General features: G+C 41.7%; 1 protein-coding gene and 1 long non-coding RNA gene across 2 annotated transcripts; one reads left to right on the plus strand and one right to left on the minus strand.

The window, feature by feature from the left end:
* Nucleotides 1-738: 738 nt before the first annotated feature.
* Nucleotides 739-13,473, minus strand: cog3 (component of oligomeric golgi complex 3). Its single transcript, XM_024389072.2, has 23 exons — nucleotides 13,262-13,473; nucleotides 12,597-12,743; nucleotides 12,230-12,291; nucleotides 11,926-12,091; nucleotides 11,676-11,750; nucleotides 11,438-11,530; nucleotides 11,210-11,335; nucleotides 11,016-11,096; nucleotides 10,850-10,893; nucleotides 10,614-10,740; nucleotides 10,400-10,491; nucleotides 9,579-9,718; nucleotides 9,188-9,348; nucleotides 7,069-7,177; nucleotides 6,762-6,880; nucleotides 6,491-6,580; nucleotides 6,118-6,238; nucleotides 5,747-5,835; nucleotides 3,948-4,082; nucleotides 2,972-3,047; nucleotides 2,740-2,867; nucleotides 2,202-2,300; nucleotides 739-1,946 (listed from the first exon to the last, which is right to left on the minus strand). The coding sequence occupies exons 1-23, from the start codon at nucleotides 13,445-13,447 to the stop codon at nucleotides 1,917-1,919; spliced, it is 2,496 nt and encodes an 831-aa protein (XP_024244840.1). The 5' UTR covers nucleotides 13,448-13,473; the 3' UTR covers nucleotides 739-1,916.
* Nucleotides 13,369-14,800, plus strand: LOC121841000. The gene is made up of 2 exons (XR_006080033.1): nucleotides 13,369-13,511; nucleotides 13,828-14,800. It is a non-coding gene; the product is annotated as an uncharacterized LOC121841000 (long non-coding RNA).
* Nucleotides 14,801-15,391: the final 591 nt, after the last annotated feature.

A 15,391-nucleotide genomic window follows, 5' to 3' on the forward strand; every position in this document is an offset into this window, starting at 1 on the left:
GCTATGAGGAGGCGCTGGAGTTGGCTGGACCACGAGCCCCATGTCCATGCCCCTCCCTTCCAGCCCATCTGTCTGACCCTCAGCCCCAACATCAGCCTCCGCATCCAGACACAGGACTGCATCTACCTCACCTTCACCTCTCGCAAGAGCAGTGTGAGGTTCAACGTGGGGGCCAAACTCAAGGTGAGACACTGACATGGTTAATTACAGATTCAAGACACCAGGTGAGTGGCGTATATTACTCTAATCATGCGAGCACAGAATACCATGCTTTATAATGAGCACTGAAGTTGATCACACGTGTCACATCCTTCCACAGCGTTCTACTAACACCCACTCATATCAGAGCTGATCACTTTGCGTTTCCCCAGCTGGAGCACTTGAAGAGCCTGATGTTGCCTGGGCCAGACCTGGACCAGAGACACCTCCACATGAAGAGTGCAGAGATCTACAACCTTCTGCAGAGGATCCAGGGCTATATCACCTACCAGCAGTCCCCAAGTCCACAGAAGGTTACGCCCCAATATAGCCTGGTCTCTCAAATGGAGAGACTGAAGACACCTCTGGACAAGCACCACTCAGTCAAGAAGAGAGTTCAGATAGCTACCAAAGCCAAATAATTCATTTTTCATTAAATTGGATACAGCTACTCGTCTAGTCTCAAAAACAAAACAAAATTGCACAATGAGACAATAGTGCTTATGTATAGTGTGAACAATGAGACAAGGACAGCAGATATACTAATTTGTCATCCTTTTTAATCAGATTGTTCATGGATAAATACAGTAGTTACACTATACACACACACTTCTATACAGAGGATGCCAAAGAAAAAGCTGCAGTTAAGTTTACATTAACTTTGTAATTCATTGAATGTGGGAGTAGCATTAGGCAAATATATCCATAATATATTACATTTCTGAGTAAGACCACTGACTTCTCCATTCCTTTACAGTGCAAAACTGCTCTAGACAAAGGTCCATTAACACCAAGCTATAGAGAAGTCCAAGCATCCCAAATACAAAAGAAAAGGTAAAAAAAAGAAAAACAAGTTCTCAGGGTACTTTTAAAAAAATCTTTTTTTTTTTTACATGTACGCAACAAGTTGAAAAAAAAACATCAATGAAGAGAGCAAGAGGAAGAACTATCATTTGGAAACCACTGACACAGTAAAACAGAAGGGTTCCTTTATTAAAAACAGACCAAGGGAGCAGTGTTTAAACCTGAGAGCCCTGCAGCACAGGCTGTCATAGACCAGAGATCTCCATGTTCATAGAGAAAGGCGGAGAGATGTTACATATCGTGCAGCATGTTCTCTTTTCATTCCGTCTCTTAATCCATTAACAAATGAAGCATAAACGTGGCGGCTGCTCGTCGCTCATTAGCTACCTGACCAATGAATGAAGTTCTACCTCCTCTATTAGCCTGGTTAGAGTGTTCTTATTCCACCCGCTCAACATTCACCCTCATTTCCCCATTTGCTACGCTCACTGAATGTGCCAACTTATCTTGACTCAGAAATGTTGTATTATGATAAGAGAAATACAGCTGATATAGCCAATAACCCTTGTCTGTGTGGATCTCTCCCACATAAAGAAGTAAGCCCAACACCTTTACATTTTATTTGAACAAATTGATTCCAGATCAGTACCAAAAAGAAAGTCTTCATTTCACACTGCTCCTACCAACTGAGTGATTGAATGTCTAACTAGACCACGACATGCTCGGACGCTGTTGGTTGTGTCAGTGTTATGGGTATCTTTGGCCTTGTATAGGATCTCTGCAGGTCGAGGGCCAAAGACTAGCACAGTCCTTCTCCTAGACTTTTGCTCCACAAGCTCCAGGTCGGGCTAGGTCAGGGCTGAAGTAACCCTCCTGTCCAAACCAGACAGGGCTCTTCGGACCAGGCCTTCAGGTTACTTATTCACAGACAACAGCAGGTTCATCTGAAGAAGAGAGAGAGAGAGCATATAAAACTCAGCGAGGACTCACTCCACGAAAAACATCCAGTGTGACTTTGAATGTCGCTCCAGACACCACTACACACACACAGCGAAAACCTGAATAAACCAAGGTTGAATAAATACACTTGGAAAAAAATCTCTCGAGATCGAACAGCCATTTCCAGTAAGAGATTGTAAAACCTTGTAATACCTTGCCCTTGGTTATGATTTTATAAGTGAAGCCAGTGCCAGCTTTACCTGTTCCATAGAAGGGCAAGCGATGATCTGAAGGTCCTCGCCACTGTATTCCTCCTGAAGCAAGGCGTGCAGTCTCTGAAACACCTGCTGGATGTTGTTCTGTGGGAGAAAACAGCAGGTTAGCCAGAGAGCTGCTGGAGAGAAATTATCCCCTCGCTGGTCCCCTTTGTATCCCAGTTGCCATGTCAACGGTGTTATTGTGCACTTAGATTCACTTACTGTAGATTAGCACCTAGCTGTGCACAAAGAGCCATGATAATTACAGAATAATTATTTATTTTTAACAAGCAGGAATGAGGCTTAAAAAAAAAAAAGTAGCTGCAAATTGCTCAGCCTGAGCACCTGCTGAAAATATCCTATTTGTTATGTAGGTGTGTACTAAAACCCCTATGAGCTCCTGTTACTCTACAGGGTTAGCCTGGCCAAAGATCTGTTCATTTGTACTTTGGCAAGACAGCAGAAACATATCTGGGACCAGGCTAGCACAGGGTTGGCGAAAGGAGGAGAGTTTAAACTCCACTGTCTAACAGACACCCACCCGGACAGGCTTGAAGAGGATAAACTCTGTGTCTCTGTTGGCCAGGTACAAGGACATGCTCTGTAACGTGCTTGGCAGCTTGCTCTTCATCACCCTGTAGGTAGCCATCACTATGTCGTTGATCTTAGCTAAAAAGGGGAGAGCGAGAGCGTGAGTCATTTCTCAGTTCCAAGCCTTCCTTCCACCACATGATTTAGAGGTTCCACTGAAATATGATGATACGGTTTCTTACCTGGCTGTGCCCAAGGTTGTTGGGAGAGGTTGTACGTGGGACCTCCTTGGATCGCCATGGTTTTCAGAGCGGACACCTGAAACAACACAAGTTCCCATCTTCCTCAGTGAAGGACAACGTGAGTTAGTCTGGCGATCTTGACTATAAATCCTATTCTAGATTAAGGAAGGCATTTGTTGAAAGTGCTATAGACAGGTACCTGCCAAAATAAAAGGAAAGACTTGAGCAAATGAGGGTCACAAAAGTATAGTCGGTGCTTTCACACAGGTGTGGCTCCTGAATTAATTAAGCAATTAACATCTCATCATGCTTAGGGTCATGTATAGAAAAAAAAAATGCCCAAGTAGCCCATTATTTTGGCTACCATGGCTAGAAGAAGAGATCTCAGTGAATTTGGAAGAGGGATCTCAAAAGAGATCAAGGGGTTTAAAGGGTGTGTGTGTGTGTGTGTAAGTCACCAGATCTCAACCCAACTGAACAGGTATGGGAGATTCTGGACCAAATTCTGGAATTTCTTGTGGAAGAATGGTGTCACATCCCTCCAATAGAGTTCCAGACACTTTGTAGAATCTATAACAAGGCGCACAAGCCGTTCCGGCCCAACACCCTATTAAGACACTTTATGTTGGCATTTCCTTTAATTTGGCAGTTACCTGTAAGTCCAATTCATTATAACCACTTTAATACTGTATGACTTTTAATACTGTATGAGAAAGACCATAGATGATAGGCACTGAGTAGATTCAGAACAGAAGGTCACAATGTTTTAAAATGAAACCCATCACATTTGAAAAGGCCTAGATTCCAGTAGAATAAGATTCACCTTTGAATAGCCCTTTATCTTTCAGTTTTACTGCACAAAATCATGACCCTCAATTACCAGAAAAAGAAAAGAGAAAGTCCAAGGTCAGGTTTTTGAAGTCTGAGCCCCCAGGCTATCGGTCTGCCTCTCCACTCTGTCAGACTGACACGTTACCTTGGTGAGAAACTCCTCCAGATTCCCAACAAAGAGGTGAGTCTGCTGCTGGATGAACTGCTCACAGCTAAACTTCAGATGGCGGTCCACGTCCTTCTTCGAATCTATGTAGTGCTCCTTTATCTCCGGTGATCCCTAAGGTCCAACAGAGAGAGCGAGAGAGAGAGGGGGGGTTAGTAACTAGTAAGTGATAGTATAGATGAAACATTACATATACTGCCAGGTTTTCCTGACATGGGGATAGGACCAGGAGGTTTTTTTTCCTGTGTGAAAGTATTCAGACGCCTTGGATTGCTTAACCTTATACTGTTTTACAAAGTGGGATTCAAATCGATGTCATTTTTTGTCAACAATTTACACAAAATACTCTGAGGTGTAAGTGGAAGAATATTTATTTCGAATTCTTAAGATAAAATAGTCATTGCATAAAATAGTCATTGCATAAATGACTAAAATAGTCATTGCATAAATGTTCAGCCCTTTTTTTTCAACAAGCCTAAATTATTTTACGAGTGACATTTGGCTCAACATATCACATGGACTCACTGTGTGAAATAATAGGGGTTTAATTTTTTTTTAATGATTAACCCTTCCTCTGTCCCCATACATATATCTTTAGGTCTCTCAGTCAAGTATTGCATTTCAAGCATAGATTCAACTACAACGACCAGGGAGCATTTCGAAAGCCTCATAAAGGTCAGTGGTTGGTAGATCAGTAGCAATAACAAATCATAAGCATGGTCAAGTTAATAATTATGCTGTGGATTATATATTAAACCACCCAGACACATCAAAGAAAGTCATTCTTCTGAACTGAGCTGCAGGACAGGAATGAAACTGCTCAAGGATGTTACCATGAGGCTATTGATGATTTTAAAAACTGCTTCAAAGTTCAATGTCAGTGATGGTAGAAAACTAAAACATGGATCAACAACATTGTAGTGACTCCACAATAATTGCCTCAATGACAGTGACAAACTATTCCAAAACTAAAGTAAAACTGCAAAAAAACAAACAGGAAATGAACACACTTTTTGGCCTAAATGCAAAGCCTTATGTTTGGAGCAATTCCAACACATCACTGAGTAACTGTCTCCTTATTTTCAAGCATGGTGGTGGCTGCATCGTGGTATGGGTATGCTTGACATTGGCAAATACTAGGGAGTTTTTCAGGATAAAAAGAAACTGGATGGAGCTAAGCACAGGCAAAATCCTAGAAAACCTGCTTCAGTCTGCTTTACACCAGAGACAGAGAGAGTAAATTACTTTTCAGCAGGGCAATAACCTATTACACAAGGCCAAATCTACACTGGAGTTCCTTACCAAGAAGACTGTGAATGTTCCTGAATGTCCACGTTAGAGTTTTGACTTAAATCAGCTTGAAAATCTATGGCAAGACTCCAAAATTGCCATCTAGCCATGATCCAACATTTTGACAGAGCTTGAAGAATTTTGAAAGGAATAATGGGAAAATATTGCACAATCCAGGTGTGCAAAGCTCACAATAAGATTCCATTGTAATTGATGCCAAAGGTGTTTCTAACATGTATCGCCTCAGGGTGCTGAATACTTATGCAACGACTATATTTTAGTTATTTAATTTCTAGTCATCTTTTATTTATTTTCTCTCCACTTTGACATTAGAATATTTTGTATAGATTGTTGAAAAAAAAAAAAAGGACTAATACATTTTTTTATCTCACTTTGTAACACAAAATGTGAAGAAATCCAAGGGTTCTGAACACCATTGCAAGGCACTGTATATGTATTCTATATTTAAACCAAATCAAAAACTTTACCTCCAATAGAAATTCTAGGATAGCGTTGTGGCTGTTGAGTCTGAAGAAACCAGGAACAGATTTTGGGTTCATCATTTTGAAGGCAGCATCTGATTTGAGACAAACAAACAAAAAGACTCATCTTGCTGAAGGATTAGAGTGCCCTCTAGTGTTACAAATTAAATACTAACTTGACTGAAATTAGTGCTAAAACAGGAACACTTTTATCAAACGCTACAAGTTATACAGTATCTCAAGTTATTACCACGACTATAATAGTCATATGTGCATTTGATGGACACAATGGGCATTCCCCACTGATAATGACAATATAATGACAGGTTTTATGGAGCCAGAACATACATCAGCTGGCCTAATCTCTCCCTCCTCACCTCTGGTTCTCTTCAGGTCCAGAGAGATCTCCTTGATGGCAAAGTCTGTGTGGAAGGGAGCGATCTGTTCCCTCATGATCAGCAGGTGTTTGATCAGAAACAGCTGACCGTCTACCTGCGTCTGGACAAGATGAAGCCATAGCGCTAAGTATAACATCTGAATAATCCAAATGTAACCTTGTTCCAAAAACAAAACTAGCATTGAGCCATTTATAGAGGAAAAAATGAATAACATGCTAATCGTAAAGCTACAGTTGTGTTTCTCAATTACATCGTATACAGGCAGAAACGTATAACACAACACATCACATGCAATGCGCCAACCACCCCAAAAAAAAAATATATAATAATAATAATAATAATAGGCACCAACCTTGTTCTTTAGGATGACATCGGACGCTTTGAGCAGGGAGTGGATGCAGGCAGACAAGGCCTCTTGCGATAAGCCCTGGAAGACTGCTCTCTGGGGGGCCAAGAAATTCAATGCATCAACACAGGGACAACATGGTGGATGGTAGATTAAAGAGATCAAGAGGAAAGGTCAAATAGCATCATGAAATGGACTAGGCTCGTGATTCATTCATATGACTCTCTCATATATCGAAGAGTAAACATGCAAAATGCCAGTTAATCCAAGCACTCACATCTATGCACCTATAGAGCTTGGACAAGCAGACCAGCGTCCGCCTGACTGTGGGGTACCACATGCCATGCAGGTCAGCGGGAGAGATGGATGGCTGCAAGCGGGACGAGTCTATACTACCTGTAAGTAAGGGAAAGAGGAGGGCAGAAAGGTACAACAGTAAGACATATGCTTCTACACCTGCATTGCTTGCTGTTTGGGGTTTTAGGCTGGGTTTCTGTACAGCACTTTGTGACATCAGCTGATGTAAGAAGGGCTTTATAAATACAATCTAAGATATCCGTTTACACTAATTTGTAAACACTGACTTGCGTTACTGGCTCTCCGGTCATTTGGATCTTCAAGCTGCACGTCTGAGAAGGACGACTCCTGGGCCATTAGCTTCATCTGCTCTTCCTTCAGGCTCTGGGCAATTTTCTGTGACCCCATGAACGAGAAAGAGAGAAATGGATTACAAACTGTCTTTATTTTGTATCAAACTTGCCCATAGGAACAGATCTAGGATCAGCACAACTTCCCCAAATCTTAACCATTGACCACAGAAGCTGAGAAAAATGTAATGTCTAGCTGGCCTCAGAGACAAGCCCTTTATATTTTAAATCAGACAGCACCAAGTGTTCTGTAAACACCAACCCCAGAGGCTTGTAGGAAGACAAAACTAAATGCAGTGACTATCAGCTGCTACAGAATCACATAATACAATAATCATCAAGTGGCCCCTGTCCTTGTACCTACAGTCTGGCGTCAATTACAATCAACAAAACATTGCACAAACAGACCACTGGAAATCATGTGTATTACAGAAAGGGAACACTTAACTGTTAAACTCTTAAATATTCCACAGAGGGGAAAGAGGGGAAACAGAAAATGTACAGTGGCTTGCGAAAGTATTCACCCCCTTGGCATTTTTCGTATTTTGTTGCCTTACCCCGAGGAATTAAAATACATTTTTTTTGAGGGGTTTGTTATCATTTGATTTACACAACATGCATACAACTTTGAAGATGCATAATATTTTTTATTGTGAAATAAACAAGAAATAAGCCAAAAAAACTGAAAACTTGAGTGTGCATAACTATTCACCCCCGACCCCCAAGTCAATACTTTGTAGAGCCACCTTTTGCAGAAATTACAGCTGTAAGTCTCTTGACGCATGTCTCTATAAGCTTGACACATCTAACCACTGAGATTTTTGCCCATTCTTCAAGGCAAAACTGCTCCAGCTCCTTCAAGTTGGATGGGTTTTACTGGTGTACCGCAATCTTTAAGTCATACCACAGATGCTCAATTGGATTGAGGTCTGGGATTTGACTAGGCCATTCCAAGACATTTAAATGTTTCCCCTTAAACCACTCGAATGACGCTTTAACAGTATGCTTAGGGTCATTGTCAGGCTTCCCCTCAAGAATTTCCCTGTATTTAGCATCATCCATCATTCCTTCAATTCTGACCGGTTTCCTAGTCCCTGCCGATAAAAAAGCTGACACCACCATGCTTCACTGTGGGGATGGTGTTCTTGGGATGATGTAAGGTGTTGGGTTTGACCCAGACATAGCGTTTTCCTTGATGGCCAAAAAGCTCCATTTTAGTCTCATCTGACCAGAGTACCTTCTTCCATATGTTTGGGGATTCTCCCACATGCCTTTTTTTTCTGGCCACTCTTCCATAAAGCCCAGCTCTGTGGAGTGTATGGCTTAAAGTGGTCCTATGGACAGATACTCCAATCTCAGCTGTGGCGCTTTGCAGCTCCTTCAGGGTCATCTTTGGTCTCTTTGTTTCCTCTCTGATTAATGCACTCCTTGCCTGGTCCGTGAGTTTTGGTGGGCGGCCATCTCTTGGCAGGTTTGTTGTGGTGCCATATTCTTTCCATTTTTTAATAATGGATTTAATGGTGCTCCGTGGGATGTTCAAAGTCTCTGATATTTTTTTAGAACCCAACCCTGATCTGTACTTCTCCACAACTTTGTCCCTGACCTGTTTGGAGTGCTCCTTTGTTCTTCATGGTGCCGCTTGCTTGGTGGTGCCCCTTGCTTAGTGGTGTTGCAGACTCTGGGGCCTTTCAGAACAGGTGTATATATACTGAGATCATGTGACAATTAGATTTGACCTGTGTGCACTTTATTTAACTAATTATGTGACTTCTGAAGGTAATTGGTTGCACCAGATCTTATTTAGGGCCTTCATAGCAAAAGGGTGAATACATATACACAAACCACTTTTACGTTTTTTTATTTTCACTTCACCAATTTGGATTATTTTGTGTATGTCCATAACATGAAATCCAAATAAAAATCAATTTAAATGACAGGTTGTAAAGCAACAAAAAAGGAAAAACGCCAAGGGGGATGAATACTTTTGCAAGGTTCTGTACTTTACATTTGTATCTAGGGGTGACTCACTGAAAACAGCCACATCAGACAGACCCACCTCCATCATCTCCAGTTTCTCAGGATAGGCCAGGTCCCCGGGGGCGGGGTTGTATCCGATGATGTCAGTCTGGATGTAGATGTGTGTCCTGTAGACCAGCCTCTCCTGGACATCCTCCAGCATCTGTTTCACCACCGCGTCAAAGGCCCCCAACTGACCAGCTACAAACATAGTCAGTGTATCATTTCAAATCCAAAGTGCTGGAGTAGAGAGTCAAAACAACTACATTTGTCAATGTTCCAATACTTTGGAGCTCACTGTATATTGCGATCTTGTATGGTAAGATGTTCTGGTAAATGTAACATACAAGTGCATATTTCCTACAAAGAGTTAACTGTACCGGATGGTTAGAGTAACCAGAGTAGGTCCTTTGTACTGTGAATAACAGTACCGTTGTTGTGGACGTGGTCCTCCAGCATCTCATTCTTGAGGATGCCACAGAGCTCCGACAGGGTCTCCAGGTGGATAACGTGGATGATGAGTGGCCGCAGGACGTCGTAAAGCGACAGACACAGCTTCTCCAGCAGCTCACTAGAGGGGGTAAAACCCGACGGCAAGCTCCATTATTCCCATGTCAGACTAGCGAGCACAAGGCTCTAGTGAGTTAACTCACTGCAATGTATAGGTCATATGAGTCATCCTCTTGAAATAATATGTTGAAAGTGTATTTGTTGCTCCAACCGAGAAACACTAGCTAGTATATGAGAAAGCTAGATAATGATTTGCGTCTCACTGTGTTGAATTGTAAAGCTGCCGTTTTTGTTAATGAATGGCTAAGTCAGCAATTACTACAGTAGAGCCATCACATGCTGTAGCAGATACTATTGAGAATAATGACCAGGAAATAGCCATTCATGTGAGCCTTGCCTTCAAGACAAACACCCTGTACATATACTGAAGTAGAACAGGCAGGGCTCTTTGCTTCTCAGTTACAGACACAGCTTCTTCTGCAGCCCACTGGAAGGTTAGATACATTGACATGACACTGTGTTGAATTGTATGGCTGCCCTCAGCAAATTCAGTTAATGAAAACCTGAAGTCAGCAATACAACAATAGAGGTGTCATGAGCTTCAGCAGATACTATGGTGAATACTAACAAACCAGGAAATAGCCCCACCTCCTTGACAAACATATGCAGAATGTGTTGTAGGACAAACTGTACATGCTTCTTACTCACTCCTATACCAGCACTAGGGGATGGTGCTACTTACTCTAGTCTGGGCGTGGGTTTGGAGAAGAACTCATTGTAGAGCTGGTGCTCATCCTGACAGACGTGAACCATGAAGGCACAGCCACTACGCACCTGGGAGGAGAACACAGGACAGACAGAATCAGCACTGGCAAACCATGTTGAAGGCTTCTCAGATAATCTCAATAATCAAAAGTGAATGGATTCTAGTAAAAAAAAACAACATGTGGTCTTACTAATGCACAGTGGTCCTTATTGTTTTGACTGGTCAGGTCTGTGATGGTGGATGTGATGCTGGGGCTGAGGAGCTGCTCTCTCTGGTCAAGGTAGCACTGGTGTATCTCCTCTAACAGCTGGTGGTACCTGGGGATGCCAGAACGTGGGAAATAATTATACGTAGATGACAGAAAACATTACATAGGTGACGTGCTCCAGATAATGGCGTTTTAGCATACAAGAGCCCCATACTTACTCAGGAATTCTCTCTGACCTCTGCTCTATTTGTTCAATCAGTGTCTGAAAGAACAATCACACAATTATTCATCTCTAGAAAGACAACACATATTTGCACACCAAAAGAAGGGTGGCTCAGAATGTTGATGGTAATTCCAAAAGAAAAATGAAGTAGTTCTACTAACTCTGACTTTGGGTGCAGCTGCTCTGAACTTGACATAGTACAGTGTGAAGGCATTGTCTGCGTTAGCCAAACCCAATGGATCCTGAAAGAAAAGTATATTATAAACAGACATACAACTCAAGAGCGAAGACAGTTGATTGTGTACCAGTACCAAGTCACTGTCGATAATAAAAGTGGCCGAGGAGTTCTTCCTACCCTTTTTGTTAACTGGTTGGTGAGATTCTGCATAGTGTTCACAGTGTGAGTCTTCATGAAGTGCATAGCTTTAGACAGACATTGTTTGAACTTGGCCAGATACACTGGGTAGTCCTTAAAGTTTGGCTGTAGGTGAAAAATAACAGAAATAAGTCATAACACAATATAGTGACACTGGTCTACAGTAGAATACAGACACTCTCCATTGAGAGCTGTAAATATACTTACATGGGACGAAACATACTCTATACAGTCATCCAATTTTGAAAGCATTGGTATAAATCCTTCACTGTTTACAGACAGTGTGGGTGAGTTTAGTTTCTGCAAAGACAGAGCGAGAGAGATGATGACCTTTTGCAATGCTCGGGTTAGGAACAAGACTCACATACGGAGACATTTGCTCGAGGGCTTCAAGTGTCACAGCAAAGAAGGATGGATAAAAGGTTTAATCAGAAAACCAGCATACCGTGTTGAGGTTCTCCAACTCATTGAAATAGGAAAGCTTCTGCTGTATGCTCTCAGCCAGATCCACCAGTTCGGACTGTTAAAGAGAAAAGTATATGTTGACAGGGAACTATGATTTTGATAACAGGCTGACGCTTCATGTCCGATGTTGTATTTCATTACAAATGGAAACAGGTCCATACTACTATGATCTGTTGGTACCTTTTGTGCCGCTGACAGTCTCACAGCCTACATGTAAAATGGTTCTCTACCTGTTCTTTAAGGAGCTGTTCACAGGCCTCGTGGAGGGTGCCTGTCTTGTTGGACACAAACAGGTACTGCTTCTGCAGAGAGTCCAGGTGCTCGAGGGCAGCATTCACGTCACTCAGAATAGCATCGCATTGTTCCTGATAACAATTGAGATGGTCTCTCGTTTTCCTGCAGGGGTAACACACAGGGAACATTCCAGTAAATTCCTCAGAGATAGAGATCTAATGCAGTTTAGGGTGCACTGTACATAAATCTACTTTCAATGTGAGAAATCAGCAAGTGGAAAGACATGAACATCGAGTTCACCTGTGCTTAGCTCCTTCATCTTGATCCATTTGCGTCTGTAGCTTTGAAAACCAGGAGAAAAACTGCAACGCAAAAAAACACTGAAATAGCTAACTACTACACAACAAACTAACACATGCAACAATCATATAATATGAAAAATAGTAGACAGTAGAGGCATGTAATGACAGTGTGTGTATGTGCCTCAGAGGCTGCGTTTAGACAGGCTGCCCAATTCGGATCTTTTCTCACTAATCGGATCAGCTCTGAAAAAGAGCTGAAGTGATCGGTCAAAAGACAATTTGTGGAGAAAATATCTGAATTATTAGGCTGCGTTTGTAATCACAGCCAGAGTAGTAGCATTGAAGTGTAATGAACAGCAACGCACCTGTTGTGCTGTCTCTATCCTCTCATTCTCCAGATCAAGCATCTGAAAGCCCTTGAGCAGGACATCTTCTGTGGAAGCTGGTACAGTTGTCGTGAATGGGGACCGTAAAGAGCGGGATGTCAGGCTGCACAAGTCTTCAATGGGCAACTGGATACAGAACGCAAATGGGGTTTAGACCAACACATGACACAATCAATACTGTCATAGATCTTAAAATATGAGTTAGAGCTAGCTTTACCAGGTTTGATTGACAGGTTACTATGATATGAGGTTATGATTCGATGACTAATACTTGGCCTGGTGTGTTAGTGAGAGTTAGCTAAGCCTACTCACAGAAGTCATCAAACAAGCATAACAACTCTGGCAAGTTGTTAGCAAAGTAGCTCGTTAGCCTAGCTGGCTGGTGGCTACTAACTAAGACTCAACAAACGACGTGGCAGACGGTAGCTAGCTAGCTATATATATATTTGAGCTGGCAGCTAGCTAGGTTGAGTTGTGACACTAACTAATGTTATACTCCTTAGCAAGTCCCTCCTGACAATCCTGCAATGCAATCAACCAATTTTCCTTCTGGAATGCATCTTTGCACCTGTCAACTAGCTGCTAAATCGGTGGTAGCCTAGCTAGCTAGGTTATTAGCATTAGCAGCTAGCTTGTCAACTAACCTCTGCGGGAATAGGGAGGTTTTCAGCGGCAGCTCGGATATCCAGAATAGAGTCCGTTTGTTTTTCTGTCAGGGGAGCCATGGCATCTGCCCGCCGGTCCCACTGTGACAGTTTTTCACGCGTTTCTTTATCTGTCAGGTCCAGAAAAGAATGGTCTGTAGACGCCATCATCATTCTCAGCAACATTAAACGTCAGCAACAGACTACTTCCTCTTCCGGAAAAATAGGGGGAGGACTACAGCATCCAATGGTATGACTATTATTTTTCAGAACGATTTCTTACTCATTGGTGGTTGAAACGATTAAAACGTTGCACACATCAATACAGGTGATAAAGGAGTGGTGTTCTCAGGAGACATTTAGTGAACAGTGTATTTCCAGTGCAATTGGCAAATCTGTAATCTGTAAAATTGAGTACACTTTGACATTGTTTCACTAAACAGAGAAATTACACAACCCAAAGTGACAGCATGGAAGCACTCACTGCTGTTGCCCATCCATCCTACCAGTTTTATTATGGTCTTGGTAGACTATCTCAAATCAAATGTTATTTGTCACATGCACAGGATACAGCAGGAGTTAACGATACTACCGCTGCACCATCAAGAGTGTCTTGACCAACTGCATCGCGGCCTGGGACGGGAATTTCTCCATCCACGACCGCAAGACCCTCCAGAGGGTGTTGAAGAAGGCCAAGTACAACACTGGGACCGTGCTCTGATCCATTCAGGACACCCACTCGAAACTGTGCCTGTGGAAGGACCGCAGCATCATCAAGGACCCCATACACCCCAACCACGAGCTGTTCACTCCCTTACCGTCGGATAGATGGTATCGGAGCATGAGGTCTGATACCAACAGGCTCAGAGACTGTTTCTACACAGCAAATGTTCTAGTGTTAAATCAACACAGACTATAGTCTGTATTGGTCCACACTTTTGAGTGTTAAATTAACACTGTGCTTAGTGCTGACCCTGTTACCCTTTGTCAGTGTTAGAGAATTAACATTGTTATGCAATACACCCTGTGTAGTATTTTTAACACTATGAAGTGTATATAATTTACACCATTGGTGTTATGCAATAAAACCTCATATAGTATTTTAACCATTACACAAGTATTTCGCTACATCCGCAATAACATCTGCTAAACAAGTGTATGTAACCCTAAAAATATATTTTGATTTGAAGAGGTTGAAAAGGTGTTGGGTTAATGACATTACAATAATAGTCTTTATTGCCGCATGCAAGTGCTTTTAAAGACTTTACAACTGGCAGGAGACATACTCACACTATAAATAAACATAACAATAGCCTACTAAAACTGGTACAACACTTCCACTCACGGGTCACCACTAAGCCATTCCTCAATATAATTACCCAGTGTGCCTTGACTTTTCAAGTGAATTGTAGAGTTACCACCTATTACTGTATTTGTTAGAGACATGGTTGTTGAATTCATACTGTACATGTTCAGTCCTGTGGACCTCAAGTGAGTTTCTACTTTAGGCAAATGCCATCATTAAAATTAATCTCTTTATGACAATACATTGCATACTGTATATCATATGGCCTTGCTTTGATGGCCAAGTTTTACCCTAACACAGTGGTGTTAGGAACCTCCTGGTTTACAGGCCACATCAGGACTGCAAATCACATTATTCTGGCTTGCAAAGTGATGTGTAATTCCTATTAGAAACCAGTCAGAGTTAGGATATCCAACAGTTTTTATTCACCCACAACCTGCATTCAGAATGACTGTCAGGGTTAGGAACATTGACAAAGTAGTCTACCTAAATCATTTAAACTGGATCAATCATTTAAGTAACAGGCACAAGGTACATATAAGGTACAGGTACATATAACTAACTGATTGGATTAGTTTAGAAGTTTAGATAAACATTTTTTTAATCTTTGTGCTGCATAAGATTAATTAATTAATCAATGTACATGCAAAAACACAGATATTAAATACAATCCTAAAAAATCTAGCTACAGTAGGGCATGCTGGGCAAAATAAAATGGACACAATCACACTCAACACTGATTATTAACACCAATGCTCGGGTTATTTTACACCACTAAGTATTCATTTAATTTTTTGTTGTTGTTAATTGAACTCCTGAATCAA

Source organism: Oncorhynchus tshawytscha, linkage group LG26 (genome assembly GCF_018296145.1).
Source record: "Oncorhynchus tshawytscha isolate Ot180627B linkage group LG26, Otsh_v2.0, whole genome shotgun sequence".
NCBI classification, from domain to species: Eukaryota; Metazoa; Chordata; class Actinopteri; order Salmoniformes; family Salmonidae; genus Oncorhynchus; species Oncorhynchus tshawytscha.

What these genes read in the sequence shown, in the direction of transcription:
- cog3 (XM_024389072.2), bottom strand. Translation starts at nt 13,447, where the DNA reads ATGTTGCTGAGAATGATGATGGCGTCTACAGACCATTCTTTTCTGGAC. An exon ending in AACAGCTCCTTAAAGAACAG is followed by an intron (nt 11,751 to 11,925) that starts GTAGAGAACCAT and finishes TCTCTTTAACAG; the next exon opens with TCCGAACTGGTGGATCTGGC. An exon ending in AAACCCACGCCCAGACTAGA is followed by an intron (nt 9,719 to 10,399) that starts GTAAGTAGCACC and finishes TACCCCCTCTAG; the next exon opens with TGAGCTGCTGGAGAAGCTGT.